This window comes from Bos taurus, chromosome 13, assembly GCF_002263795.3.
Source record: "Bos taurus isolate L1 Dominette 01449 registration number 42190680 breed Hereford chromosome 13, ARS-UCD2.0, whole genome shotgun sequence".
Lineage (NCBI taxonomy): Eukaryota > Metazoa > Chordata > Mammalia > Artiodactyla > Bovidae > Bos > Bos taurus.
In genome coordinates this window covers 29,716,795-29,742,545 of record NC_037340.1, presented here as the reverse complement: position 1 = coordinate 29,742,545, position 25,751 = coordinate 29,716,795, and the positions used below count along the sequence as shown (strand labels likewise).

The 25,751-nt window shown below is 43.5% G+C and overlaps 1 protein-coding gene across 4 annotated transcripts in view; it reads left to right on the top strand.

Moving 5' to 3' along the window:
• The first annotated feature begins 211 nt into the window (after positions 1 to 211).
• NMT2 (N-myristoyltransferase 2) overlaps positions 212 to 25,751 on the top strand; it is a 60,338-nt gene continuing 34,798 nt past the window's right edge. For 3 of the 4 annotated variants that reach the window (XM_010811100.3, XM_010811098.3, XM_059892396.1), the window contains exon 1: positions 212 to 337. In XM_010811100.3, the coding sequence (XP_010809402.1) occupies positions 228 to 337 (110 nt within the window). In that variant the 5' untranslated portion in view covers positions 212 to 227. 4 annotated transcript variants of the gene reach the window in all.

Here is a 25,751-nt window from a genome sequence, read left to right as displayed (position 1 = left end):
GCTGGACTGGGCGGGGCTGGGCGCGGCGCGGCGCGGCGGGGCGGGGCGAGGCGGGGCGGAACGAGGTGAGGCGGGGCGGAACGAAGGTGAGGCGGGGCAGAGTGGGCGGGCGCGCCCGGAGGAGACGGCGAGTTGCGCTAGAGGGAGCTTCTCCCGCAGCCGCCTTCGCCGCGCCCGCCCCCCGCGCTCGCGCCCTCCAGCGCCGCCTCCCAGCCCGCGCCGCCGAGATGGCGGAGGACAGCGAGTCAGCGGCCAGCCAACAGAGCTTGGAGCTGGACGACCAGGACACGTGCGGGATCGACGGGGACAATGAGGAAGAGACGGAGCACGCCAAAGGGTAGGCGCGCCCGGGCTCCGCGCGGACGCCGGCTCCGGGGCGGGCGGGCCCCCGCGTGGCTTTCGCGCGGCTCCGGGGCTGCTGGAGGTCCGGGGGTGCGGCTCGCGAGGGGAGCTGGGCGGCGGGGGCGAGGCCGCGGGTGGGCGAAGGGGCGCCGGGACCAGCCACGCCGCTGTCACCCGCCGGCCTCGCGCGTCCGCATCCCAGCCGGCGTGTGACTTGGTGGCACCGAGGGGAACGCAACGCCCTTCCCTTTGTGGCGGCCCGGCCGGTGGGAAGTGGTTCTCTCTCCTCTTCTTGTCATCCTCCTCCGAAGTCCTCCCAGACCCTCCCACCCCTCCCCCAGCCGCCACCACCCCCGGGATAACGAGCCTCCGATGGCGGGGAGCAGTTTGAGATTTGCCCTTACTGGTTTCCGCGGCGCTGGCCGGGGAGCTGCGGAAAGTTGTGCTGCCCTGGCTGCCTTGCCCCGCGCGGACCCGGGCAGGGGGCGCCGGGGGTCCCGGCTGGGTTTCTGGGGTCGCACAGATCCGCCCCCGCCGAGCGAGTCCGCATCTCTGGAGCGGTCCCGACCCAAATTTCAACTCAGTCTTGGGGGGTCGCTCCCGCCGACCCGACCAGATCCTGTTTGCTGCTTGATGTCCAAGGACACCCGTTTTAACACCTGATTAGGTTTCTTCTTCCTTTCACTGGCTCCCATTCTCCCCCGCTGCAGACTTAATTCACTCTCTTTTGGGGGGAAAAGATTGCTTCGGTGAAGGGGGGTATTGAAGTTCTGTTTTTATAGATAGGGGGGTCATTTTAAATCCCAACTTGTGTTTACATTAATTAGCCTTTTACCCAGTTGGATTCGAACTATGCTCTGGCGCCCAGCACTTATCCCTTTAGAAGTGAGATTTTGCAAACCATGGTGACTGGCGAAGAAGTGGGTCAGCTTAAAAACATGATAGGGAGGCCTTAGTCACAGATGGCTTATTTATTCAGTTCATGGAGAGGATTCTTTAAATGATTGATGATTTAAAGTGTGGAGTATTTACATTCTATTTAACGTCTGCTTGGAGATTTATTTAAGACAGGAACTTTGAGTTTTAAAGTGTTATAAAATATTAAAAGAGATCAAGAAAGAGAAAAGCTGACTAAATATCTTTCATTGGCATGAATATTTTTCAGTGGCAGCTGCAAGTACAGAATGTTAGAATTCTAGTCTGAATATTTTTTTAAAAAGAGAGGAAAGGAAATTCTGCAGACATCTGAGCTCCAGTTCTGTTTATGCAGTGATAGAAATTCGTCTATGATAGATAGCTAAATATAGATATGTTATTGAAACAATGGCACTAGTGCCAGAAATGGGCACAGATGCAAATGTGCCGAGTTACCCCCCAAACTTTAGCACCTGTCTTTCTAGCAAGATCCTTGACAGTCTGTCTTCTCCCCTATTATGTCTCTTTGTTGTTCTTCATCCTTTTGAAGGTTTGATTATGTACTTCTTTGCTTATATAGTCAAGAATGTCCCATGGTACAGAAAATTACTCACCTGTGTAGCAGGTGATGGGGAAGCTGCCGCCAGGAACCTTGCAGTTCCCACATTCACACCCGAAAGCATATCCATGCCTTCTTCCAAGGTTTTCAGTTTAGTGCATCGGCACATTAATTATACGTTAGCACAGTTACTCAAAATTAGAGCTGCTCAATGGACTGAAATATTTTCCCCAAGAACAGATAACATGATTTAAGCTTCTAGAAGGAAGAAATTGTTGTAATGGGTTTATTGTAGTCTATTAAAATGTAAGGAGATTAGTAAAAATCCAAGTGGCTGTGCTAGTTGGACCACTTTTTTGGATTTTAATTCAGATGGCATGTGCCAAATATGGGGGAGTAATTGTGTTTTATTTGGCTTGGATACTGATGATATGGCTCAGTGGAAACCTAGATTTTTTTTTCTTCTTAAGTAGCTCAAGTTTATAAATGTTAAAATTTGAAAGACACCTCTTTTCTACACCTGGCCTCTTCATGCTCCACCAATTGAAATCAGGTGACAGATAATGAGGCTTTGAAGGAATGGATATTTTAAAGGTGAATGATCACTTGGAGGCTACCAGGTGTGGGTCAGTACACAGAGCAGTCATTCACTAAATAGTACACTTGTGGCCTGAAAGAATTAATTTACATCCACTGTTGAGTATAATGTATTTACTTATTGTCTTACACATACTAAAACTAGAGCCTCAGGAGAAAAGTGTGCACGTGTGCTCAGTCTTGTCCAGCTCTGTGCAACTTAATGGACTGTAGCCCACCAGGCTCCTCTGTGCATGGGATTTTCCAGACAAGAATACTGGAGTGGGTTGCCATTTTTTCCTTCAGGGGATGTCCCCAAACCAGGGATCGAACCCGTGACTCCTGCATCGCAGGTGGATTCTTTTAAATTAGCATTTAAGTTAGCAGCAGAACCAAATCTCTCTCCTTGCTTTACAAACACTGACTTTCAAAGTGCGTATTTCCTGGACAAATTGATGTGTCTCATCCCCTTTTCACTCAGAGAACTTTCCCCTCATTATTCACTGTGGTGAATAGTTACCAAGAATATTTACATAGGGAATAAAATAAGCATATATGACGATGTCTTTGTTGGCAGATAAGTGACTGAACTATCCCCTAGGGTAGATCTGAAATAGTTTTGGTATTTGAGGGTTATTCCCAGACATTTTAAATATATTATTTTTCTTAACAAAAATTAAAGATCTGGCATTTGGGAAAGTTTAAAACTTTGAAATTCTTTTATCAGAGACCCTGCAATGGCACCCCACTCCAGTACTTTTGCCTAGAAAATCCCATGGATGGAGGAGCCTGGTAGGCTGCAGTCCATGGGGTCGCTAGAGTCGGACACGACTGAGCGACTTCACTTTCACTTTTCACTTCCATGCATTGGAGGAGGAAATGGCGACCCACTCCAGTGTTCTTGCCTGGAGAATCCCAGGGACAGGGAAGTCTGGTGGGCTGCCGTCTATGGAGTCGCACAGAGTCGCACACGACTGAAGTGACTTAGCAGTAACCTCTCTTTTCTTACCTCCAATTTAAGGGGAGAATATTGGAAGCTACTCTGTGTACCATGTCATTAGTTCTGACTTTGTTGTTGATCTTTTCTTCAGTAAACTGTAGGGTCTGTGGGAAGATGCAGAAAATTACTAGAATTCTCAATATATATTTTTTATCATGGAAAACTTAAGGGATAATTCAAAACTGCTATTTCTGAAATGTGATCTGTTATCTATGGCGCTAGTGGTAAAGAACCCACCTGCCAATGCAGGAGACACGAGAGACGAAGGTTTGATCCAGGGTCGGGAAGATCCCCTGGAAGAGGGCATGGCAAGCCACTCTAGTATTCTTGCCTGGAAAATCCCATGTACAGAGGAACCTGGTGGGCTGCAGTCTGTGGAGTAGCAAAGAGTTGGACACAATCAAAGAGACTCAACACACATATACATTAATACAGTAAATCTAAATGGAAAGGTGAGCTAACAACTTTTGCTCAAGCAACCTCCTGATTTGGGAAATAACATTTAAAATGATCAAAGGTTTCCATCTGAAAGGATGCTATCACTCTGGGGCTCAGAACAAACTTCTTGCAGGGCTTGGCCAAACTCTAAGAAAGTCTCTAAGTATATTAGACACATGCTGTGCTATCTTCAAATTATTTATTAACCCAAGTGTACATGGTAGATATATAAAAGTTAAAGTCAGTTACTGGGTTAACCCAGGGTTTGGAACCAAGTTCAAGAAAGAGATTGGTTGGTTGGTCTACGGTTATTCCTGTTGAAAATATATTAATGACTTTTACTTTTTGGAAGAGTAATATGCTTAATGAAAATACAAACAGTAAGATATATGGAGAAAGCAAGTCCCTTAGTCATCTTACTTCTTAGAGATACCACTATTAACCGTGTAATTTATTGTTATTTATATTTATATACATATATACACACACATATATTTACCTAAGTAAGATCATACATTATATAGATGCTTTTGTTATTTTTTATTTTTCACTGACTCAATCATATAGAAACTCAATTATATATAATCATATATAAACTCAATCATATATAAACTGACGCAACCATATATAAACATAAATGTTTATATATTTATGTGCATGTGTGCTCAGTCATGTCTGACTCTTTGTGACCCTGTGTACTGTAACCCAGCAGGCTCCTCTGTCTATGGGATTCTCTCCAAGCAAGAATACTGAAGTGGGTTGCCATGCCCTCCTCCAGGGGATCTTCGTGACCCAGGGATCGAATCCGAGTACCCTGTGTCTCCTGCATTGGCAGGTGGATTCTTTACCACTGAGCCACCTGGGTACCCCTTTATATATTTATATGTGTATGTAAATGTATATTTAACATAAATAAGATCATACTTTATATAGACTCATATTACCTTGTATTTTGCACTGGCTGTGAGTGTTGTCTGCTAGACTGTTCTGCTATTATGAAAATGTGTGATACAGAGATCACTGGTCGCTTGAAATGTGACTAGTGTGACTGAGGCACTGAATTTTAAATTTTATTCCATTCTAATTTGAAACTAATAGAATTTAATAGCCACATGTGGGTCGTGGCCAATGTGTTAAACAGCTCAGATCATATCCTGCCTTTGAATTTTGTAAGGCTTCTTGGTATTCAGAATACTTCCTCATTCTTTTCTTGTGTTTTACAGAATATGTCAAGTTTCCATACATCCTTTATTTTTTTCTCCTCTAATGGTTGAGGAGCTTTATATCCTATTTTTCTTCTTCTGGGAATTACTATTAAGTTTCTAACAAGGATGCTTTTTTCCTGTATTTCTCTGTCAATGTAAAAACTTAACCAATGTCTAAAATATTCTACTACCAAACAAGACAAACGGTATAGGATATTTGGATTTCTCCTTCCTTTACATATCCTAGGTTTTGTTGAAATAATCTGGGATTTTAATTCCATCTGGCTTTTCTTTTTGCCCTTGTATTATATTAAAGCTTTTTTCTTAACTGTTGTGTTATATTCACATCCATAGTTTAAAAAATGTCTTAAACCGTCTTGACAGCTTTACTGTTTTCATTGCTAACCACTATTTCTTATAAACTGCACCTTCTCCTTTCTTCTTTGAGTATTTTCTCATTTAATTTTTTTATTAGAGTGTGTAGATGATATATTTTCTAACCTCCTATATGTCTGAAGATGCTTTTTTTTGCATGAGCCAGAGTCTGGATGCAAACATAATTCTGTGATAATCGTTTTCCTTCAAGCTCCGTAAACATTATTTTATTATCTTTTTATTATCTTTAGCATTTAGTGGAACAGATGTTTCTCTGCCTGTCTGCTTCTCTTTCTTTTATAGGCAACCATATTCATTTTCTTTGTTTTGCCTTGTTTTCAGTCTAGAAGCTGCTGGGATTTTTCTCCTCATTTTTCTAAAAACCAAGGGTTTTTGTATCATTTTATCTTCCAGGATCACCCTTTTCTTTAACATCTAACAAAATGGCTCAACCTCATACATATTCCTGGGGGTCTTATGGCTACTGAGGTTTTTATGGTCCTCCAGCACGTCCTTATTGCCCCTGTCTCCCTCATCACTAGCTCTGAATGCTTTGGGTCCTGTAGCATTTCTCCCTAGACTTTTTTTTTTCCCTCACATAATGAAAACCAAAGATGGTATTTAATTGGAATGAGAAGAGAAAACAGATTATAAATTAAAAAATCTTAGAAATACTACAAGTATAATTATATCCAGAAAAACATCATATTTTAAATTATAACTGTCTGACACATTTTTATAATACAATTTTATTTACATTTTGGCTGATTAGTTTCTGATTGCTTTTTTGTGTGAGATGATTTTGTAATATTTCCTTTGGAGGGGTTATGCAGATAATCCAATGTTTCTTTTAACATGGTTGATTAAAATTTGTTTGACAGTTGGATAGTTGAAATTCTTAAGTACTATTGTTGTTCAGCTGCTTAGTCATGTCAGACTCTTTGCGACCCCATGGACTGCATCACCCCAGGTTTCCCTGTCCTTCACCATCTCCTGGAGCTTGCTCAAACTTAGGTCCATTGAATCGGTGATGCCATCCAACCATCTCGTCTTCTGTTGTCCCCTTCTTCTGCCTTCAATCTTTCCCAGCATCAGGGTCTTTCCAATGAATCAGGTTTGACTGTAGCCTAAGGCAGAAAACAAGTTCAAATTCAATGTCAGACATCGTTGTTCACCTGAGGGATTCAGTGGCATCCATTCACTCCACCTGCAATAGGTCGCAGCCTCCTGCAGTGCCCCTCTGAGAGTGGTCTCTTAGTTCTCCCACTTCCGCCTCTTCTCCAGGTTCAGAGTCCAGCTCCATCACCCTTTCTTTCATGGCACTTTCCCCAGTCATTGTAACTGAGGGTGACAGCCCCTGGCAAAGGCCCTGTGGCCCTTACCCAGTGCATCTTCACCCGGTGCCTCTGCCCCCATCACACCCCCACCCGTCTTCTCAGCCATCTTCTCAGGCAGACCCTTGTTTTACCGGAAGGAAGCTCTGGCTCACAGGTAGGTGACTTGTCGCAGGGCCACATGGTACACCGTAGGCAGGAGAGCGGAACTTCCCCATTGAGGGAAGCTACAACTTTCCCTGGAGAGAGACGTGAGCGTCTGTGTCCTGTGCTGCTGTTATTTCCGCTTGACCCGCACAGCTCGACCTGTACTGTAACGAATAGGACTTCTGCATGTCACCCTTGACTTTGCAGGGACCTTCGTCTTTTATAATTAGTAGTATGAGCATATGGTACAAACTTCAAAAAGCACAAGAAGGGTATCCTGTGAAGAGGACTTCTCATTCTGCCAACCTTGAGTTTCCCTCCCCGTGAGCATCTCCTGATGCCAGTTTTGACGTGTCCTTTTGGTGGCATCCTACACACGTACAAGGCTGCGGGGTGTGTGCATGTGTGCACGAGCGTGCTTACGTGGAATAGCCATTCACCACCAATGGCAGCATGCCCCTTCATTCCTGCACCTTGAATTGTCACTTAACAGTGTATCCTGGAAATCCATATACATATTTTTGTGAAAGTGAAAGCTGCTCAGTTGTGTCCAACTCTTTGCGACCTCATGGACTATACAGTCCCTGGAATTCTGCAGGTCAGAATACTGGAGTGGGTAGCTTTTCCCTTCTCCAGGGGATCTTTCTGATCCAGGAATCAAGCCGGGTTCTCCTGCGTTGCAGGCAGATGGATTCTTTACCAACTATCAGGGAAGGCTATTATATATCAAAACCCATAGACCAATCTCATTTTTTGTTTATTTGGCTGCACTGATCTTAGCTCCCCAACAGAGGATTAAACCTGGGCCTTTGAGAGTGAAATCGTCGAATCCTAACCAACCACTGAACTGCGAGGGAATTCCCTCAACCTCATTTTTCCAAAAAATTTTTATTTTTTTAGTTATTTTTATTTTTGGCTGTGCTAGATCTTTGTTGCTGCACTGGCTTTTCTCTAGTTGTGGGCGAGCGGGGGCGACTCTCTAGTTGCAGTGCATTGGCTTCTCATTGCAGTGGCTTGCTTCTCTTTCTGTGGGGCACAGGCTCTAGGGCGAATGGGCTCAGTAGCTGCAGCTTTTGGGCTCTAGAGCACAGGCTCAATAGTTGTGGTACACGGGCTTAACTGCTTCAAGGCATGTGGGATCTTCCAGGATCAGGGATCGAACCTGTGTCTCCTACTTTGGCAGGTGGTTTCTTCATCACTGAGCCCACCAGAGAAACCCTGAACCTAATTTTTTGAAAGACTGTGTACCATCATTGCATGGATGTCCCATTACTCATTTAATCTGTCCCCTGTTCTTAGATCATGAGGCTGTTTTCAATCATTTGTGCTAATGAAACAACGCTGAAACAAGTATACTTGGATGTATAGCACTTCTTCAAAATATTTCTTCATGAATAATTTAAAAGCTGTTCCCAGTAACAAGTTTTAGGCAGGCGGTGTGGTGTGTGGAAATGAGTATTAAACCAGGAATTGAAAAACTCCCCTTCAGTCAGATGTCGAAATAGAGGTCAATTAATCTCTCTGGGTATGAGTGTCTTGATTGGGAAATTGAAGAATTTGACTCTCAAATTCGTAGGATTTAGCAAGTATGCACTTTGTCCTGAGCCCTGTCCCATCCCTCAGGTTTAAGAACCAGAGACCTTTTGCCTCAGGTACTGTGAGGCCCCCAGAGCTCCTTGGATTAACCTTCTGTTTTTCACAGCCCGGAGGTCGGGGGCAGTATAAACAATGGCAAAAGACAGACACCTGTCCTGACTGACTCCTGACTTGTCCCCACCTTTAAGCTGTCATCCTAGGCATTGCCAGCTGTTCCTTCTCTTTCAGACACGTTTTCTGAGCTCTGGGGTGTTTCTGTGCTTTTTTACATTTTTATTTTTTAATTTTGTTTTTAAAACATTTATTGAAGTATAGTTGGTTTACAATGTTGTGTTCATTCCTGCTCTATGACAAAGTTATACATGTGTATATTTTTCTTATTCTTTTCCATTCTGGTTTGTCATAAGGCATTGAATATAGTTCCCTGTGCTGTGTGGTAGGATGTTGTTTTTTTATCCATCCTCTGTGTACTAGTCTGCATCTGCTTTTGCTTTTTTTAAAAAAATGTCATTGTCTCTTTCTTCTACCATCCCAAAGTGGACCATGACCTCTGGCTCCCTTTTGGATCTGGGAGGTCCTGTCCTTTATGTTTGAGAACTCAAAGTTCACTTTTGTGATTCCTGGGGAAGAAGGCCACCTGCACAGCCTCCACTCAGCCTCTGAACCTTGACTGCCCCCTGAAATCATGTTTTCTCTGCATCTCGTTTCTGGCCTTTGCACTTGGTCTCATATCACAGACTCATCACTCAGCTCTTCTACTCGAGGTCAAGCAAGAACAGAAACTCTGTTCCAGTGTTTCTACCTAGCCTTTCAGAGGCATCGGTCCCTGGAATCCCTGCAACCTAGATGAGATCTGGCTATTACCTTCCTTCTGTTGGAGCCTCTTGCCCCTCCTCACATATTTAACTGCCTGAGATGATGATTTTCCTTCCCTGCCAGGTACATCTTGTCCCTTGCTTCTGCATCAGATTTTTCTGGGAGTGTGGCGGGGCAGGGGGAGCCTAATGTTTTGTTATACGCTGTAACCATAAGGATTTCATCAATACGTAGAACATTCCTTTAATGAGAGAATTGGTTAGGTCCATGAGCATCATTGGAATTATTCAAAAGAGGAAGTATTATTAAAAATGAAAATTGAATCTAGCAAGAGAATTCAGAAATAGGGATATCATTTGAAAAGCACATCAAATTGTGAACTTTGCTGGCACATTAATCTTATTAAATTTAACAGTGGTAATGAAATATTGAAATGAATCACAGCCAGAAAAAAAATTTTTTTTGACTTGTTAATCATCTTCCTTCACTCTGAAAGATCTGGAAATGAGAAAAGTCATAGAATTGGGAGCTACTGTGTAACTGTGTATGGGCTGATCTTCTATCGTAAAAACATTTGTGGGAGAAGGAAACGGCAACCCACTCCAGTATTCATGCCTGGAAAATCCCATGGACCGAGGAGCCTGGTGGGCTACCATCCATGGGGTCGCAAAGAGTCAGACACGACTGAGCGACTTCTGTGTTTTTGAAGCTCAAAGGGATATGGGTCACTGAAAAGGATATAAACCAGGGCAGAATTTCTTAAAGAAGTAACAGATTAGTTAGTTACAACATCAAGATAAATGGAATTGAAACAGAGATGCTACCAAGAGAGTTGGGCAGTACTGCTTAAATAATGCTCAAGAGTTTCTATTCTTAAATTGTTTCCTCCTGAGAGAAGATGAGCAGCCCTGGGCCCACTCCGCTCTGCCTTTTCTGTTCCCCACTTTGGTTGTGTGTTGTCACTTTCAGAATTGCACTTTTTTCACCTTGTCATAGTAGCTGCCAAAGTGTGTTTTTATAAACATGGGGTTCTAGAGCGCTGGCTTCCTGGGGCAGAGGAGAGAAAGAAATGTGTGTTGTACAAAATCAGTACGTTCATATGTTTAATAAAATAGTTCTTTTATTGGAAAAAAAAAAAAAAACATTTGTGAGCATGAGTGAGAAAGGCTGTAGGAAATTGGTTAATTTTTCACTGATCTGGACTATCTCGAAGGCTATGCTCTACCAACACCCTCAATCCTTTTTGGAAAACTTGATTTTTCTACTTGTTTTGCTCACCATTTCATCTTGAAGCAGTGTTAAGTGCAATGCAAGCAAATACACTTTTAAGAAATTTGTGGAATATCTGAGCAGTTTATATTTAGTTTTTCAGTTATGTGTAATGATCTTAAAGATATACAAACAGTTTTTAGGAGCATTTAAAATATTTCCTCCTTCATTCTGATCTTGGATAATCTGCAAAGACAAGTCTTACTTCACAGACTAAACTTCATGCTGGACTATTTCTGACCAGTGCATATTGATAAAATTTTATGATGAGTTAGCAGGAGACTCAAGTTCGATCCCTGGGTAGGGAAGTTCCCCTGGAGGAGGAAATGGCAACCCATGCCAGTCTTCTTGCCTGTGAAATCCCATGAAGAGCCTGGCAGGCTACACTCCATGGGGTTGCCAAGAGTCGGACATGACTGAGCATGTTTCCACAGCCTTATTAGAATTGGATTTTTGTTTGTTTAATGATTTATTTTTTTAATTGAAGGATAATTGCTTTACAGAATTTTGTTGTTTTCTGTCAAACCTCAACATGAAAGAATTGGATTTTTATGGGAAGCAAGCTTCAAATGTGTTGGATAATAATGAAATAATCATGAAAAAAGAAGGCTACTGAGATAGAACCTGTTTTCCCACATTTAGATTATGGTAAAAGCTGAAAGAACTAGAAACTTGGGAACAACCCAATATCTAAAAGGGGGAATTGGTTAACAAACTGTAGACCAGAAACTAGGAAAGGGAATCATCCAGGGTCCTACTCTAGCTGGGCCAGGATTGCCCAGGGCTTATTGGTGAGCCACTGCCAGAGACAGCCACCCTCTACTGCTGACATGGAAACATTGGGATTGTTGGCTGGTCCCACTGTGGCCACTGCCTCATGCTCCAGCCTCAGTAGCTACCGCTGCCTGTCTCCTTGGCTGACCTTTATAATGATTAAGGTCATTGTCAGTTTCTGCTCCTCACTGGTCACAAAATTCTAGGGTAGCTTTGAGCTTGGAGCGCTCCAAGGTCTTCTCTGTGACTTTCTGCTTTGACCAGAGATGATGTGGTTCTAAGGAACCTCAGGGAAGGAAGTTGCTGAGCTAGGGATGAAGCTCCCTAATTGATGAGGTGGCTGAAATCCTGATGAAGGTCGTGCTGTGATGAAGCCAGGTGCTGAGAGCGTCAAGGTTGGCTTCTTGCTCTGGACTGTGCATCGCACTTGGGGAGGAAGCAGATGAAGAAGTCATGACTGGAATCACACAGATTGGCTGCTGAGAAAAGAGACTCACTCAGGACTTCCTTGTCAGTCCAGTGATTAAGGCTCTGTGCTCTCAATGCAGGGGCATGGGTTCGATTTCTGATTGGGGAATATCCCACAAAATGAATGGTGTGGGCAAAAACAAACAAACAAACAAAAAACCAGACTCACTCAAGGCGCTTCTATTAAGAGAACCTGAACTGTCGATAAAATCAGTTCTTGAGTGGGGCAGCCATGTGATCAGCCTGTATCAGATGGGTGCTCTGATGGAGTATGGGAACAGCCTGTGGCCAGTACTCTGGAGAGTTTGAGTTGACCTCAGCTTGACTCCCGTGCAACTGGGGCTGTGAGTTTTCTTCCATCAACTGGGCACTGTGATGCTCCTTGGGTTACCCCTATATTTTTCTTAAACTGTGCCAAATCACCTCATATATATTTTCTCCTGGGTAGTGCATTTCCCTCTCAGTAAAGTGACTTGAGATCCCAAACAGAATACACATACACACCTATACACAAACACATACAGATCTGTTACTATTCAATAAAAGACTGCCTGGTTAATTTTTTTTTAATGTTCATAAAAGAAGAGGTCATTCCCCAAAGAAGACCTCGAGATTGCCAATAAATACTTAAACAGATACTCAGCCGGGGGCAGTGGATAAATAGGAGATGATATAGCATAGTAATTAATTGGATCCTGGAGCCTGAGTGACTGATTTGAATCCTTGGCTCTGCTGCTGTTTAGCTGTGATGTTCAGCAAGGTATTTAACTTCTGCATATTGTGGTTTCCTCTTCTGTAAATTGGGAGTAACTATAGTCAGAGGACTTAACCTCACACAGTTGTTGTGATAGTTTACACATAGTGTAGATATGTAAGGTGCTTGCCCCGTGAGTGCGCTGAAGTGTTAACTGTTATGCCGACAACCATGATGGTGATGAGAATGGTGGTATGATGGTGGTGATTATGATGTTGATTGTAGTGGTGGTGGTTATGGTGATGTTGCTGGTGGTGGTGGTGGATATGGTGATGGCGGTGGTAATGACTATAATGTTGATTGTGGTGATAGTGTTGATGGGGTGATGGTGGTGGTGGTGGTGGTGAGGATGATGGTGATGATAGTGGTTATGGTGATGGTGGTAATGATGTTAATGGTGGTGGTGATGTTGATTGTGGTGATGGTGTTGATGTGGTGATGTTGATGGTGGCAGTGATGAGGATGATAGTGATGATGATGTTGAAGATAGTTATGGTGGGGGTGCTAGTTTATTGCCAAAATGCTTGTACCAGCATTATATAAGTGTTCCCTTACCTCACATTTTTCTGGTATTATTAGACTTGAAAATGTTTGGCAAATCAAGGAGAAAAAGTAGAATCTGAGGTGGTTTCATTTTCAGTTTCCTCATTGCTGGTGAGGTTGAGCATCTTTTCATAAATTTTTTGACTGTTAGGATTTCCTCTTTTGCAAATCGTTTATTCATATCCTCAGCCCATTCTTCTCTTGGTCTTTTATCTTCCTAGTGATTTTTACATTGATTTCTCATTCATCCAGCAAATATTTATTTTATACCTCAGACACTGTTAAGGTGCTAAGAATACAATGGAAGAGGCTGTCTTATAGATTTTATGTTCTAGTCAGAAGAAGACAAATAAATACTATATTCTTAGCTCTCTAGAAGTTATATGAAGAAAAATAAAGCGGGATAATCATAATAATAGCTATCCTGGACTGAGTGATTTCTCTGTGTCAACTACTAACATATTAACTCGTTTTAGCCTCACAATTTTGGGAACATCATCTTTTGAAAACTTCATCTTTTGCAGGCAAGGAAACCGAAGGACAGAGAGGTTAAGTAATATATTCCAAGTCACACAGCTGGGAAGTAGTGGAGGCAGGTTTCAAAATCAGGTGGTCTGACTCTAGCTAAGGCCTGCAGTCCTAACCAGGATAGTATGTTGCCTGTCTATACTATGCTGGAGATAGAATGTAAGCAGGAAAAGAGCTTGCTATTACTACTTTATCATGTGTTTTATAAATACCTCACCTCCTTCCTCACGTCCTTCTGTAGTTTTAAAATTTTGTTTATAATCACTTTGCCACAAAATATTTCACTTAGATGTAGTCAAGTTTTATCTTATAGTGTGTACTTTTGGGTCCTTATTTAAGAAATTATTTCTTTCACTGATATGAAGTGAATGACTTTTACTGTCATTCTTTTTAATTGGATTTTTAAAAAAATGTTTATTTCAAGGTGTTCTGGTCATGCCAAGTGACTTGTGGGATCTTAGTTCTCCCACCAGGAATTGAACCCATACCCCCTGCATTGGAAGTGCAGAGCCTTAACCACTGCACCACCAGGAAAGTCCCTGTTGTCATTCTTTTGCTTATTCATTCAACAGATATTTACTTGAGCATCTATCATATGCCAGATGCTATTCTAGGTATGGATAGATGTTAGCAAAGCCAACACAACTCATTTCACTACTGATTTATGATGTAATCATCATATATCAAGTTCTTGTATGTAATGAGTGTTACTGGCCTGCCTACTCCACTTCTTTGATCTATTTATTCTTGAGCTTTGTTGTATCTTAATAATATTTTAGTTGTCAAGGCATTGTGGTTATTATAGACAGTTTAGAAAATGCATGAAAATATGGAAATGATTAAAATCAGTTATAATCTTACCATTTTCTATGCAGGAAATTGGAAATCAAAGGGGAACTTTTTGTAAAATAATTATAATATCAAACTATTAATGGTCATTATGGGGAGGGGGTAAGTGATCCCTCTGATGGAATCCTCTGAAATCTAAAATTGTTTCTTGGGACTTCCCTGGTGGTTCAGTGTTAAGACTCCACCTTCCAATGCAGGGGGCTCAACTTCCATGCGGCACGGCCAAGAAAATTTTTTAAAATTTAAGAGTTGTTTATCTTTGGCATTCCATACCATACATCAAGCTCTTAAAATAGACCTGTTAGTTATGACAGGCTATTCAGAAAACTAAGATCATGGCATCTGGTCCCATCACTTCATGGCAAATAGATGGGGAAACAGTGGCTGACTTTATTTTTCTGGGCTCCAAAATCACTGCAGTTGGTGATTGCAGCCATGAAGTTAAAAGACGCTTACTCCTTGGAAGGAAAGTTATAACTAACCTAGACAGCATATTAAAAAGCAGAGACATTACTTTGCCAACAAAGGTCCATCTAGTCAAGGCTACGGTTTTTCCAGTAGTCGTGTATGGATATGCGAGTTGGACTATAAAGAAAGCTGAGCACTGAAGAATTGATGCTTTTGAACTGTGGTATTGGAGAAGACTCTTGAGAGTCCCTTGGACTGCAAGGAGATCCAACCAGTCCATGCTAAAGGAGATCAGTCCTGGGTGTTCTTTGGAAGGACTGATGTTGAAGCTGAAGCTCCAATACTTTGGCCACTTGATGCGAAGAGCTGACTCATTGGAAAAAACCCTGATGCTGGGAAAGATTGATGGCAGGAGAAGGGGACGACACAGGATGAGATGGTTGGATGGCATCACTAACTCAATGGACATGGGTTTGGGTAGACTCTGGCAGTTGGTGAGGGACAGGGAGGCCTGGTGTGCTGTGGTTCATGGGGTCACAAAGAGTCAGACACGACTGAGTGACAGAACTGAACTGAACTGAAACTGCTATAAGGACTAGACCCTACAGTGTAACTGTTCAACATGATAAAGTTTTTTCCTTATTGATGGGACAGCCCTGGGCAGGTATACAGATGGATGGTAAGGGGACTTCCCTTCACCTTGTCAATCAGGGTTTGGCCCCCTTTCATCATGTGACTCTGCCATCCTCTACTGTCTCATCTGACACCTGCCTCCAACCAGCCTGGGGGAGGGAGAGCATGAGGGAGCACCCCCAGGCTCCTCTCTGGGCCAGCAGAAAGTGGGGGTTCACGTATACTCTTATGCCAGTGACTGGAACTCAGTCGCATGACTGTACCTGACCTGCCAGCAACAGGGAAGCATAGTCTAGCTGTGAGCTCCCAGACCAAGGGGGAATGGGTCTTTGTGGGCAGCTGGCGGTCTCTCTCTCTCTCACTTGTTTCTCCTGGAGCAACTGTAAAATGTTTACAGTTTCCTATAAAATGTGGCTTTGCTCTTTCCATTAAGTCCTAGTCTGCAGAATCTCTGACTATGTCAAAGAGATTTGCAGGATGTGCTTATTAAATGTTTGACATCTCCATGGCTGAGAAATAGTCCGTTGGTTTACCCGTGGGGTTTGAAACGTGCCAAAGATTCTCTTTAGGCAGAGTTGCAAGTATCTGGCCTTCCTGGGGTAGCAAAATGGGGACGCTTTTCCTTATGGATTTTTCATATGAATTGTGGGGGAGGTGGAAAATGGAACTTCTCTTCTTAAAAATCCAAGAGATCTTTGTAAAAGGGCTGCATGATTTCCATGGCTAAAGGTATGGGATTCAGTAATCAACTTCAGGCAGTGAGTCTGAACCCTTTTCTCCATCGGATTTCCCAGAAGAATCTTCTCGGGCAGGGATTTTCCTCTTATCCTGAGGGCTTCTCAGTATCTTTCCATCCCATGGAAGAAATTTCATCTGCCACTTTTTCAGCAGCTTTGTTGAGATACTATCCATGTACCTGCGATTCACTCATTTAAAGTGTACAGTCCCATGGCTTTCATTATATTCACAGAGTTGTATAGCTGTGACCAAAATCAATTTTAGAATGTTTTCATCACACCAAACTGAAACCATGCATCCCTTAGCTGTCACCCGCTGACACCCCCTGTCCTCCCAGCCACTCACAACCACTGATCCATTTTCTTTCTCTTTAGACTCGCCTTTTCTGGCCATTTCATATAAACGGGATTATACAGTGTGTGGCCCTTTGTGACTCTCTCATTTGGTATAATGTTTTCACAGTTTTCATGTTGTTGCATGAATTAATACTTCATTTTTTAATTGCTGAATAATATTCCATTGTATGGATATACCACATTTTCTTTATTCACCAGGTGATGGGTATTTGGGTGGTTTCTTCTACTTTTTGGGTATTATGAAAAACGCTGCTATGGATATTTGTGTATAAGTGTCTGTGGGCACAAATATTTTCATTTCTCGTAGTCATCTACCTAGGAGTTGCATTGCTGAGAGATGTGGTAGATCTTTGTGGAGCATTTTGAGTAACTGTCGGACTGTTTCCCAGAGTGCCTGTGCCATTTTACATTCCCACCAGCAGTGTATGAGGGTTCCAGTTTTTCCACATCCTCGCCAAGTCTTGTCATTATCTTTTTTGGTTCCAGTTGTCCTAAAGATAAACTTTGCAGCTCTGATTCCCAAATTCTAGTCTCCTTAAGGCTAGACCCCTGCCACCCTTTCCCTGCATGCAGTGCAGTGCGGAGCACATAGTAGACAGCTTAGTAAATACAGGGTGATGGGCTGCGATCAGCTTCACCATGCAGGTAGGGAGAACTGTAGCTTTCAGAGATCTTCTTCCTGGCAGTGTGTGATTGGAACTACCCCAAGAACCAGAATTATTCACTCATCCATTCAAGAAGTACTTGTTATAAAAATCTACTAGTATTGGGCAGTAAAGCATTGGCGACCTCAGGGGCACAAACAGGAACAGCTCTCTTCCATGCCCTTCACTATTGACACAAATGCACACATAAGTCACACAAGCACAGTGCAGCAAGTTCACTACTGAACAGGCACCAGCCATGGGAGCCCTGGGGAAGGAAAGCCCGAAATAGAAGGACTCCAAAACCATGCTACCCATGGCATATTTCTAGCTCCGTTATCTGGCTGCGATGTTTGTTTAAACCCAATCGCTAGTCAGATATTTCTGAAAGTCCTTAACTACTAGATGATTTTTTTTCCCTACTAGATGATTTTAAACATAAACATCACAACGGTGCAGATTTGATTCTACCGGTGAAAACAAACTGCTCGTTTTGGGGACGGGAACGCATTACTATTTTTAGACCAACAGGGTGTCATTTGGCGGGGTCTTCATGTATTGCAGAAAACGAGCACTACTTTCTATTCCAGGATTAGGGAGAACAGGAAAACACACATCTATAGCTCATCCACTTTCCCTTTTCTAAAAAAAAAAAAAATAATTGTTAGTGTCTTTTATTTTATATATTTTTATTTTTTGACAGAACCACGTGGCACGTGGGACCTTAGTTCCCTGACCAGGGATCGAACCTAAGCCCCTTGCAGTGGAAGCACAGAGTCTTAACCACTGGACCACTGAGGAAATCCTTCATGTGCTTATCTTTTAAACACTTTTTCTCACTGTTGAACATGACTTTCATGCTTTGACTCTGCAGAGAAGTGAATTAGTCACTATAACTCAAAAAGTTTGTGATTTAATACATAAATGGCCACCAGAAAGAAGAGTTCCTCTGTGACCTAGATATGGGGTGATGAGACTGCCACCTGGGGTCCTCTTAGTGGTAAAGACCAAGCCCACAGCTCTGTTTGGTTAAATCAGCACAGTTGTTTTCCCTGGCACTACACGTGGCGGGTGGGGGTCTCTATCCTCAGGGGACCTCTAGCCTCGGCTGTCGGAGGCCCATCGCCTTCCAGTGCAGCATCTTGACGAGGCTGCCAGGCTGGCTGGGAGGGGAAGTCAGCAAAGAGAAGGCACAGCACCCTCACATGCTCCCCCCTGGGAGCTCCACCTGTTCCAAACAGCCTGCTTGGGCCCACCTTTCCTACTTCATGTGGGGGAGTGTATGGGTCATCCCCTGGAACGTCCACAGGAGGGGGTCAGAAGTACTGGTGAGCACCAGTAGTGTTTATCTGAGTAGGAAAAACCCAGTTCTCCTGCTGTGTTCTCCTGACTGTAACCACTGTAACCCCCCAGCTCTTCTGACACCAAGCATGTCTGCAGTGCCAGCAGGGATCCTGCGTTGACTCTGACATCGTCCACCTGGAGACAGCATTAGATCCCACAGGTGGAGGGCCCGGTCCCACCAGTTTGCACCCTCCCCCCTGGGGACACAGTCCTAAGTCCAGGCTGTCCCCTGTGCCTCTGACCAACCAGCTACAAACTTGAGGTTCTTCCCAAGAACCCCTCCTTGTAGTGGTTAATTTAAATTCACAGTCCTCAAGAAAACACTTTTTAGGGAATTTCTTGGTGGTCCACTGGTTAGCACTCCATGCTTTCAATGCTGAGGGCCTGGGTTCAATCCCTGGTTGGAGAAGTAAGATTCCGCATACCATGCAACTTGGCCAAAAAAAGGAAAAGGAAACACTTTTTACTGCTTACCAGTTGATTGTAAAAGGATGTGCTAAAGGATACAGATGAACACCCAGATGGAAGGGGTGTGTGGGGCAAGGGGTGAGGGGCTGAGACATGGAGCTCCCAAACCCTCTCCAGGGTCCATGCTCCCAGCCTCTCCCAGGTTCACCAGCCGGGAAGGTCTCTGCTCCTGAAGGCTTATGACTGATAATTAACTCCATTTCCTGCCCCTTCACATATCTGGAGAACTGCAGATGGGGGATGAAAATCTCAAGCTTCTGATCATGGCTTGTTCTTTATGACCATCCAGGAGCCCACCCAGAGGCACCTCATGAGATCAGAAGACACTGCTACCGCCACCCAGGAAATTCCAACAGTCTAGCAGCTCTGTGCCAGGGCCTGGGGCCTTATATTATCTCTATTATTTCACATATATTTTTAAAGAGAGAGATGAGAGACTTTCTGTTCTTAGGGAGCCTATACTCTAGTGGGAAAAGCAGGTAAGAGCACCACGTTTTGTGAGTGCTAGATGGGAGGGTATTGTGTGAGTGGCTCAGAAGGTAAAGAATTTGCCCGCTATACAAGAGACCCAGGTTCAGTCCCTGGGTCAGGAAGATGCCCTGGAGAAGGGCATGGCAACCCACTTCAGTATTCTTGACTGGAGAGTCTCATGGACACAGGAGCCTGGCAGGCTCCAGTCCTTGGGGTCGCAAAGTTGGACCCAGCTGAGCGACTAACACTCCCACTTCAGAGGGCAGAAGGAACATTGAGTTAGGAGCACCTACTTCAGATTAGAAAGGAACAAGAAGGATTCTTGAAAGAGGTGATTCTTGGCTTAACTCTTTTTTTTTTTTTTAATTGAAGTATAGTTGATTGTTGTGTTAAGTGGTTCAGTTACACATACATATATTTTTATGTATTCTTTTCCATTATGGTTTGTTATAGGATATTAAATATAGTTTGTTTACCCATTCTATATATAAAAGCTTACATCTGTTAATCCCAACTTCCTGTTCCTCCCCTCCTTCAACCCCCTCACCTTTGGCAACCACCAGTCTGTTCTTTGGCGTGCTGCGATTCATGGGGTGCAAAGAGTCGGACATGACTGAGCGACTGAACTGAACTGAAGTGAACTGAGTCGGATCTCTATGTTCATGAGTCCGTTTCTGTTTTATAGATAGGTTCATTTTTTAGATTCTAAATATAAGTGGTATTATATGGTATTTTTCTTTATCTTTCTGACTTATTTCACTTAGTATGATAATCTTTTAAATCCATCCGTGTTGCTGGAAATGGCATTATTTTATTCTTTTTTTATGGCTGAGTAGTATTCCATTGTATATATTCTTTATTCATCTGTTAGGGGCTTGCCAGGTGGCTCAGTGGTAAAAAGAATCCACCTACCAATCCAGGAGTTGCAGGAGAAATGGGTTCAATCCCTGGGTCAGGAGGATCCCCTGGAGGAGGAAATGGAAACCCACTTTAGTATTCTTGCCTGGAGAATCCCATAAACAGAGGAGTCTGGTGACTAATTCCTCAACCAGGGATTGACCCCACTATCCCTGCATTTGAAGGGTGAGTCTTAACCACTGGACCACCAGCTAAGTCCCCTGAGGCCACGTCTTAATATGTGAAGCTTTCATCTTCTGGACTAAAGAGACTCTTGATGAAAGTAGAAGAGGAGAGTGAAAAAGTTGGCTTAAAACTCAACATTCAGAAAACTAAGATCATGGAATCCGATCCCATTACTTCATGGCAAATAGATGGGGAAACAGTGACAGACTTTAGTTTTTGGGGCTCCAGAATCACTGCAGATGGTGACTGCAGCCATGAAATTAAAAGACGCTTGCTCCTTGGCAGAAACGCTATGACCAACCTAGACAGCATTTTAAAAGGCAGAGATATTACTTTGCCAACAAAGGTCTGTCTAGTCAAAGGTATGGTTTTTCCAGTAGTCGTGTATGGATGTGAGAGTTGAACCATAAAGAACGCTGAGTACCGAAGAATGCTTTAGAACTGTAGTGTTGGAGAAGACTCTTGAGAGTCCCTTGGACTGCAAGGAGATCCACCAAGTCAATCCTAAAGGAAGTCAGTCCTGAATAAGATGGTTGGATGGCATCACTGACTTTATATACATGAGTTTGAGTAAGCTTCGGGAGTTGGTGATGGATAGGGAAGCCTTGCATGCTGCAGTCCACGGGGCCACAAAGAGTTGGACATGACTGAGCAACTGAACTGAACTTCACCTTCTGGAGATGTTGGGGGTGGGGAACAGTTTCATTCAGAGTCTAGCAAGTACTGCCTCAATGCTCAGTGGTGTCCGACTCTTTGTGACCCCACAAACTGTAGCCTGCCATGCTACATGGCAGGCTGTGTAGCCATGGGATTCTCCAGACAAGAATACTGGAGTGGGTTGCCATTTTCTCCTCCAGGGAATCTTCCCAATCCGGGACTGAATCCGTGTTTCCTGTGCCTCCTGCACTAGCAGGCAGATCCTTTACCACTGAGCCGCCCTGGGAAGCCCAAATACTGCCTGGGTTTTTGTATTCTCTAAAGTGTGAGTCGCTCAGTCGTGTCTGACTCCTGCGACCCCATGGACTATACAGTCCATGGAATTCTCTTTCATTCAAATGCTGAGAATCTCATTCTTGAGTTAATCTCTCTCTGTTCTCATTTCTTATAGACAGCTGGGAAAAGCCAGCATGCATTCAGCCTTCTGCCCAGAAATCTTTTTGCTTAGTTTCATGCTCATTAGGTCTATTTTCTATTTTCCAGCTTCACTCCTGGTTAAATAAAAGAACATTTAAATCTACAGTGAGACTTTTTTTCTAACTATCAGATTGTCAGAGATGAAAAAGTATGGTTATATTTCAGTGCTAGTAGAGATGTAGGCGAACTAATGTTCTTATTTACTCTTCTGTCCGTTGTTCCTCTGTGTGTGTGCATGTGTGCTAAGTTGCTTCAGTTGTGTCCAGCTCTTTGCAATCCTATGGACTGTAGCCTGTCAGGCTCCTCTGTCCATGGGATTCTCTAGGCAAGAATACTGGAGTGGGTTGCCATGCCCTTCTCTAGGGGATGTTCTCAATCCAGGGATCGAACCCAGGTCTCCCGCATTGCAGGCGGATTCTTTACCCTCTGAGCCACCCAGGAAGCTCAAGAATACTGGAGTGGGTAGCCTATCCCTTCTCCAGCAGATCTTCCCAACCCAGGAATTGAACCAGGGTCTCCTGCATTGCAGGTGGGTTCTTTACCAGCTAAGCTACCAGGGAAGCCTCCTATAGGTAAGGTAATTTTTCCTCTCTGGCTCTGTTCATCTTTAATTTTCTGTAGTTTGAAAATGATCTTGCCAAGATGCTGTTCGGGTGGCATTTATCCTGCTTGGTATTCTCTGAGCTTCTTGGATCTGCGGGTTAGCTCCTGCTGTAGATTTGGGGAAATGCTCAGTCATTATTGTTTCAAATATTTCTTCTGTTTCTCCCCCCTCCTTCTGGTGCTCCCATTATAGGTATGTTACACTCTGTGGTTTCCTCACAGTCCTTGGATACTCTATTCTTCTTTTTTCCATCTTCTCTTTGCTTTTCAAGTTTGGAGGGGGTGGGGTGGGTTCTGAGGTTTTCACTGCTATGTCCTCAGGCTCAGAGATTCTTTCCTCAGCCACATCCGGTCTGCCAATAAGTACATCAAAAGACATTCTTCATTTCTGTCACAGTGTTTTGATTCTTCTCGGTTCTTTCAGGATTTCCACCTCTCTGCTCACATTACCCATCTGTTCTTGTGTGCTTTCTGTTTTGTCCACTTGCGCCCTTAGCATATTAATCATAGTTGTTTCCAATCCCAGGTCTGATCATCCTACCATCCCTGCCTTGTCTAGTTCTGATGCTTGCTGTATCTTTTCCAACTGTGTATTTGGAATGCCTTGTCATTTTTTTTTTTCTTGATACTCAGCCATGATGTACTGGGTAAAAGGAACTGCTGTAAATAGGCCTATGGTCATGCCGTGGTGCGGAGAAGGCAATGGCACCCCACTCCAGTACTCTTGCCTGGAAAATCCCATGGATGGAGGAGCCTGGTAGGCTGCAGTCCATGGGGTCGCTAGGAGTCGGACACAACTGAGCGACTTCACTTTCACTTTTCACTTTCATGCATTGGAGAAGGAAATGGCAACCCACTCCAGTGTTCTTGCCCGGAGAATCCCAGGGACGGGGAAGCCTGGTGGGCTGGCATCTATGGGGTCTCACAGAGTCGGACATGACTGAAGTGACTTAGCATAGCATAGCATAGCATAGCATGCCGTGGTGAGGTGTGGGGGGACAGGAAGCATTCTAAGGTCCTATGGCTAGGTCTCAGTCTTCTGGTGAGCCTGTGCCTCTAGACTGTGACGTCACAGACGTGGGATAGAATGGCTTAAGGGGGCTGGAGTTGGGTATTTCCCTTCCTCAGATCAGTTAGGCTCTGATCATAGCCCAGCTGGTTAGTTTCTGGTTGACTAGTTTCTGCTGAGAACAGGCCTTGTTAAGAAGCACAGAATGTCTGGCGTATTTCTAAAATGATTCCTCTGCCAGAAGTATGAGGAGATTCTTCTCCAGTATCTACCATGTGAACCTGATTGGGCTCCAGGTGTAAAACTCACAGAACTGTGGGAGACCCCTGTGACTGGGCTGGTAACTCTCAGGCTTGTCCACACACAGCCTCCAGGACTTTGTGAATTACAGTCCCGGGGTTCCTCCCTGAGCACTGGCTCCCATGGACGTTGCCACTTGTGAGTCTCTGCTCCCAGAAACTGTTGCTCCAATCTTGGGGGCAGCAGTTTGTCCTGTGTCCCTCCCTCCCTTAGGGATCTCAGAGGAATTGTTGGTTTTTCAGTCTGCTAGGGTGGAGTGGTGACTTCCAAGCTCCCTACATGCAGAACCAGAAACTGACTTACTGTTGGGGTGGAAGCTGGTAACTGCTTTACTAAATACCATATTTTGTAAAAATAAAAATATGTGCCCTTTGACCTAGCATTTCCACCTATGGACAAACCAGCATGAATGCACAAAGATATAAGTACCAGAAGATATTTTTGCAGCAGCATATTTAATATAGGAATGTTGCATAAAATATGCTATACTTACACAAGGGAATGCTACCCAGTTGCTAAAAAGAAATGAAGTAGCTCAATATATCCTGACATGGAAAGAAAGAAATCCAAGACACATTTGTTCAGTGGAAGGAGAAAAAAGCCAGATTTCAAAATAGTGTGTTTAAGATTCAATTTTTGTTTAAAATTTACTCATAGTAAAAACAGAGGCATGCTTATAGAAGAAAGACTATTTTTAAAGAATTTATGCCAGAAAAACTATTGGTTTCCTTTGAGGGACCCTTTTATAAGGCTTTTCCAGTCCTGTGGCCACTGCTGAGTTTTCCAAATTTGCTGGCATATTGAGTGCAGCACTTTCACAGCATCATCTTTCAGGATTTGAAATAGCTCAACTGGAATTCCATCACCTCCACTAGCTTTGTTCATAGTGATGCTTTCTAAGGCCCACTTGACTTCACATTCCAGGATGTCTGGCTCTAGGTGAATGATCACACCATCGTGATTATCTGGGTCGTGAAGATCTTTTTTGTACAGTTCTTCTGTGTATTCTTTCCTTAATATCTTCTGCTTCTGTTAGGTCCATACCATTTCTGTCCTTTATCGAGCCCATCTTTGCATGAAATGTTCCTTTGGTATCTCTGATTTTCTTGAAGAGATCCCTAGTCTTTCCCATTCTGTTGTTTTCCTCTATTTCTTTGCATTGATCGCTGAAGAAGGCTTTCTTATCTCTTCTTGCTACTCTTTGGAACTCTGCATTCAGATGTTTATATCTTGCCTTTTCTCCTTTGCTTTTCGCTTCTCTTCTTTTCCCAGCTATTTGTAAGGCCTCCCCAGGCAGCCATTTTGCTTTTTTGCATTTCTTTTCCATGTGGATGGTCTTAATCCCTGTCTCCTGTACAATGTCACGAACCTCATTCCATAGTTCATCAGGCACTCTATCTATCAGATCTAGGCCCTTAAATCTATTTCTCACTTCCACTGTATAATCATAAGGGATTTGATTTAGGTCATACCTGAATGGTCTAGTGGTTTTCCCTACTTTCTTCAATTTAAGTCTGAATTTGGCAATAAGGAGTTCATGGTCTGAGCCACAGTCAGCTCCTGGTCTCGTTTTTGCTGACTATATAGAGCTTCTCCATCTTTGGCTACAAAGAATATAACCAGTCTGATTTTGGTGTTGACCATCTGGTGATGTCCATGTGTAGAGTCTTCTCTTGTGTTGTTGGAAGAGGGTGTTTGTTATGACCAGTGCATTTTCTTGGCAAAACTCTATCAGTCTTTGCCCTGCTTCATTCCGTATTCCAAGGCCAAATTTGCCTGTTACTCCAGGTGTTTCTTGACTTCCTACTTTTGCATTCCAGTCCCCTATAATGAAAAGGACATCTTTTTGGGGTGTTAGTTCTAAAAGGTCTTGTAGGTCTTCATAGAACCGTTCAACTTCAGCTTCTTCAGCATTACTGGTTGGGGCATAGACTTGGATTACTGTGATATTGAATGGTTTGCCTTGGAAACGAACAGAGATCATTCTGTCATTTTTGAGATTGCATCCAAGTACTGCATTTCGGACTCTTTTGTTGACTATGATGGACACTCCATTTCTTCTGAGGGATTCC